Source organism: Amaranthus tricolor, chromosome 11 (assembly GCF_026212465.1).
Source record: "Amaranthus tricolor cultivar Red isolate AtriRed21 chromosome 11, ASM2621246v1, whole genome shotgun sequence".
Taxonomy (NCBI): Eukaryota; Viridiplantae; Streptophyta; class Magnoliopsida; order Caryophyllales; family Amaranthaceae; genus Amaranthus; species Amaranthus tricolor.
In genome coordinates, this window is record NC_080057.1 from 373263 (window position 1) to 379160 (window position 5898).

The 5898-nt window shown below is 34.7% G+C and overlaps 1 protein-coding gene across 1 annotated transcript in view; it reads right to left on the reverse strand.

Annotated features, from left to right (window-relative positions):
- LOC130826917 (transcription factor LHW) overlaps positions 1-5604 on the reverse strand; it is a 13062-nt gene extending 7458 nt beyond the window's left edge. The window contains exons 1-6 of the mRNA XM_057692548.1: positions 5274-5604; positions 4982-5165; positions 3899-4051; positions 3637-3718; positions 3085-3126; positions 2916-2975 (exon numbers count right to left, since the gene is read on the reverse strand). Coding sequence (XP_057548531.1) covers positions 2916-2975; positions 3085-3126; positions 3637-3718; positions 3899-4051; positions 4982-5076 — 432 coding nt within the window. The 5' untranslated portion in view covers positions 5077-5165; positions 5274-5604. The remainder of the gene's footprint in view (positions 1-2915; positions 2976-3084; positions 3127-3636; positions 3719-3898; positions 4052-4981; positions 5166-5273) is intronic.
- Between the last annotated feature and the right edge of the window lie 294 nt (positions 5605-5898).

The window sequence follows — 5898 nt, forward strand, 5'->3', positions numbered from 1 at the left end:
AATCTCAAAAGAAATGATTTCCAAGTGAAATGAGAGGCAATCTCACTCACCAAAGTTCACAACTTCAGAGTTTAGATGGGTGTTTATAGTGTTTGTATGTGTAGGATCCAGATACGCAAGTCTATGATAAATAACAATAATGAACAAGCAAATAAAGGACACATGATTTATGGTGGTTCACCAATCTTGAGCTACATCCACCATATCTAGCGTAGGATAATACTAATGTGGTTAAAGGAGATAAAACTTGAAAAAATTACAAGAGATTTAGGGGGTGTTTGGTTACCAAAATATGGAGGGTCAGAAACAGATTCATAATCCGTTTCCCTTACCCTCTGTTTGTTATAAAGATCTGTCAATTGTTTCCGTTATCAACCATAAACAGTTCCCGTTATTTTGTTTCTCTTCATGTATCACTGGTAACAAATACCCTATGCTACTCTTTGTATTTCTTCCCTCAGTTATGATGTGTAAACTGAAAATTGATCTCTTCATCTTCTTCTCAAAGCTAGATCTGAAATTCATGGTCATACATTCTCTCTCCTCTCCCTTAATTCTCCGAACCCGATCTTCCAGATCTCTCCCTTTTACATATATCCTAATTTCTTCCTTTTCTTCTTAAATCTCTTCAATGGTTGAAAACTAAAGTACAATTCAGATTATTAGGTGTCTATGACACCACTATCAACGACGTCATTGATGATTAAGATATGAGCATTTTCATGAACAAGCAAGAAGCAAAAAACTAATTTTAATGGATTTTTAGGGTATTTTTAGTACTTATAAATTTTCAGTGTGAAATTTGCAAATTGATTGACGCGGCAGCTTGTGCGGCGGGACTATGGTTGTTGTGGTGGTGGTGATGGTAGTGTATGGATAGATGTTGGTTTGATTAATGTGAGTTGTGCAGCTATGGCAAGAGAAGAAGTAAATTGTTAAGTGTTTCCTTTTCATGTTTACACCAAACAACTAACAACAGTAACATTTACTATTACCCTTAGAACTTGTCATTCGTTACCTTTCCATTACCATTACTACTTTTATACCAAACACCCCCTTAGTGTAGCAAGAGTGGAGCTAATGAGGAAGTAATCTAAGCAATAGGTAGGTCAATACAAATGACATTTTGGCATGCATTTAACCTAGGATATGTAGGAGTATATATAAAGGAAAAGAAGGCATCAAATGGGGCAACAACAATGCAAAGCTGAATTGAGGCAATAAAGGACAGTATTACCCGTAGCAGGCCCAGCACGTCCGAGCAAGTAGCATGCTCGTTCACCAGGTGCAGCTGTTTAATTTATTTGCTTCTTCAATGCGTCCTATGGTCCCCATTTGGCCCCCTAACACTCCTAAACTTGCCCTATGTCTGAATCCTTGCACTCCAAGGCCAAGCCTTGCTCGCCAAGGCTTCACCCATCCAATGAGTACAATGTACAAATGTAATAGGTTGATTCTCCCTCGACCAATCCCAAAGGTGTATAACTGTATATGGTCCTCTTCTAACCTACACTAACATACTTGATTAATTCTCTTAATAATGTCCTAATTAAACCAAGTCACCCATAATCAGAACACCAAGAGCACCAAGCATATTTTACTATTCATCGAGCAATTCTAAGTGACACTAAAATTCTAGAACTTCGGTGACTCCATCAAGCAAGGTAAACATGAAAATTACAATTTAAGAAAGAGAGACAAAGACAAATTTTTAATGGTAATTTAGGGCAGTGGGAGACAGCTCAGCATGATGTATCAGTTCAGACGACAGAGGCAATACACTTATTGAATTTCTATATTATGATCTGAACAGGGAATCTAGGTTTACATGATAGGGAACATTGTTGTATGCGACATTGGGTTGCAGTGGGTCATAGAAACTTTTTACATGAACAGGTTTTAGCAAAAGGACTTTTCATAAGGTAAATCTCCTTTTCAACAACGTTGATGGTAGAATAAGATAGGAACTCTGTAATTAACCAAATTCAAGTGGGGGTTTCAGTTCATATCAAAGTATTTGTATTTGATTTATGGGCTTTCATGTAGCATTGTTAAACTGAACCTCATATTGCTAGATTTGGAGTCGTAAGGTCTACATTTTCCCTTGTTTGATCATAAATTGAGTACTTAACATCGGTCAAGTTTTGGCCCTCTAAGTTAAACCTTTAAGCAAGAGATAATGCCAAAATCCACATACTTCTTCGTTGTTACAGTCCGTAGACTTTCTTTTTTTTTCCTTGATGTTTCCTTGCTTTAGCCTATTGTAGAAACACCACCAATTTCTTGGTACAATCTACCAAGAATGCACTAGGGCTTCCTTATTCAGCTCTCATTTAAGAATTACGTACTGTCCACTGTGATTTGTGACCATACACTATGCTCTTCATCCACCTTTTCTTCACTTATTTCTAAGGATTAAACCTCATTCTTTGCTCATGATCTTTCTTATGTTAAACCCAGATGGCAAAACAGTTATCAGGGTAAGATCATTTAAGAATTTTATGCAGCACAGCAAAAATCTAGTTAACATTGAACAGCTATTAGACTATATTTTCTGAAAGACAGATGGTCGCATTGGCGGAGGAGTAAATTATGATTGCATATGATTGATAACTAAGTTGCCTCCTTTCGGTCCGTGTTACTGATCCACTACATGGTGAAAGAAATTCCCTGTACTCGCAACTTATAAACTAAAACCAGTTCTACTTGACCCTAAAAGCCTTTGGGGGAAATGTTGCTCTTACAAAACCTGTAGTTAACTACGATGAAGGCTTTGATTCAAAATCAAAACATGTGAAACAAAATTACTCAACTGAAACATCTACAGTGTTCCTGACCTATATAAGATAACACTAACAACCAAATATGTTTAGTTTACTACATGTAACAACATGAATATAGATGTGTAGACTCACAGTTAAGGCTGAACCAAGCTGAACCACTCCATGCGGGATCACAGGGATGACAGCAATTGTCTGCACGATGTAAACAATTTGTATTACAACAGCATGAATGAAAAGGTAATACCAGGACAAAACAAAAGGCAAGCATAGAAACCAAACACTGTCAAAGATGGAGCCTCACATTCATGCCAGCAGAAAATTGAAGCCGAACCTCATTAAGAACCTAAAAGAACAGAGGATTTGAGTCAGATAACGCTTAAAACTCAATCTTTCCGCTTATTCACACTGTTGCATCAAAGAATTGTTTCAGTATGAACACAACACAATGATTTAACTTTCAGTAAGCACATCATTTAAAGCAAGTAGCCTTTGCTTTTCATTAACAGTAATGGTCGACCACCCAGCATTCGTTAGATGTATTAATGGAAAATCAATATCAAGTGAACAAAATAAAAAAGAAAAAATTACCGTGAATAATACAACCTTTTATTAATTTTCCTATAATAATATCAACTTTTGATTAACCATAAATAACACCAACTCAGGGATTTTTTTCCTACAATAATACCAATTTTAGTTTATTAGCTAATTTACCAATTTTTTTTTTGTCATATAATCTCCTATAGTTTGATTTTTAACATATTAATATTCAAGAGAAACACCCAAGTTGGTGTTATTAATCAAAAATTTGTATTATTGTAGAAAAATAAGCAAAAGGTTGTGAATCATATACCTCAGCTGGATGAGCATTTTCATTATAAATTCCTGAGACAATCCATTGATGGTTCCCTGTAAATGCAGACCGACCAACTAACCTAGAAAAATTCAATGATAAAAAAGGCTTTTAAAATATATATAAATAAAAATTAAGAAACAACACAACTTTCAAGAACAAGTGAAATAAAAAACATTTTCTTCCTTTGATTTGTCCCAACTTCATTTTGTCATACAGTGCATAAATAAAGCCAAGAAAAGTTAAAAACAATGGGGTATACCCTTCTCCAACCACATTAACATGGTTAGACGTCATCATCCTGTCCATAAGCATACGCACTTTGTCACTCACTTGCAACCCATCATTTCCCATACTTGAAATCTGGGACACATTGGAAGATAATCCATAATAACATTCTTCCCAGATTAATAGCCTGCAAAATAATAATTTAAATTAGCAAATAAAAATAAACCATTTTAATTACGAATCCAGAACACTGAAACATAATTCACTATCGGTTCGTTCAAAATGACTAAAAATTGCACAAAATCGATCATAATTCACTGTTTTCAAATCATAAAATTCATAAGACGATTAGCAAAACATGCACTAATCCCCATAACCTAAAAAACACATCCTCAAAACAAGCAAATTCTTGCTAACACAGGATATAGCTAAAAACAGAAACATCTAAAGCAAAGTTTATCTACTTTCCACTCTTTCCTTTTTTTTAAATGAACCAAAGTTCCCTCAAAATAACCAATATTTTTTGTCTAAGGTGTACACAGACATTCTCAAAACACATCAAAGGATAGGAAAAAACACATGAAGAGCTGAAATCTAGTAGGGCTAACAAGAAGCAGACATTTTTAAGCTTAAAACTCCAAGATTCTCAAAGACATACAGAAAGAACCAAGAATTAAAACAGTCCAAAAACGAAAGACTCAAAAACTATCTGAATAAACAAAGAATCCATATACTATATCAACCCAAAACCAGGAGAAAAGGACATTGACTGGCATTCAAATACAAATGAAACAAATAAAGCACCAATCATTTCAGCACTTCAGGACAATGACTCTTTGACTCTAAATTACCAAACACCAACATCCATACTTCCAAAACTTGCTACCTTTATTCTTCTTTCACTTACTAAAAATTTAAACCTAATATAGTCTAGATGCTTAATTAATAAAGTGAGTGTTATGTACCTAAATTATTAAACGGCATGACCAAAGATTGGTTCTCGTCTATATAGACTAGACTACACAAAAGATATGAAATTGAACTGAAAAATAGTAGTACATCATTTTGGCGCCATAACAAAAACATCTTAAATTGACAATTAATAGTAAGAACTTACTTAGGATTTTGACAACCGATTTTCCAGAAAACGGCATAAGACCACTGACTAGCGCCACAAAGAGCCTTGAGAGCTTCTTTCAACAAGTAGCCCATCGTTTTCAACTTCCAACAACCAAACGATGCGTTTTACAGTAACACCAAACCAATTCTTTGCCAGCTTACTTTCCAGAAATTCAATAAAACTGTACTCTAAAAATAATAATCAATGCCGAGGTGCATACGTTTAACATTACCATTTATCTCCTCTTTAATCTCAAAAATAGATCAATAAATTTTTATGAAAAAAATACCTAACTACCGCGGCACGAACCTCTTCCCGCCTGTTTTGTCCTTAATCCTCCACACCTTTTCCTCAATGGATCCAAATTTTCAACAATCATACTCTCAATTTCCATCATACGATGTAAGTGAAGGACGAAATAAGCAAAGAAAGTGAAAGGTTTCAACTTCGAAAACGAAAAATCTACACTATTCCACAAGCTTTGAGCTCACAATCAACCACAATACTGTCCATTTTAAAATTAGGGTAAAATAAGCTGTTTTCTGACGAGAAAGACGCTTTTACGGTGCAAGGAATGCTCTGTGAATTCTCTGTGAAAGTGAAGAATGAGTGAAGTGAAAGAAAGTTGAATTAATGGATGAAGATAAAGAAAGGGACAATAAAGTAGTCAAAATACATTTTTGCCCTTCCGTGATTTTTGTCGTCAAGGGGGAAGGCGGGGTAATGCTGTCGAAGGAGATGACGTTGTGATAGGACATATATACCCTTCATAATTGGTTTGAATTACAGTAAATCCTTGTTTGAAAGTTACTGTATTAAATCCAAAATCTAAATCAAATTGGAATATAATCTAATTACAAATTTAGTTTGATTTCTTTTATTTTTGTCTGGACTTGCTTTGGAAATTTGATTTT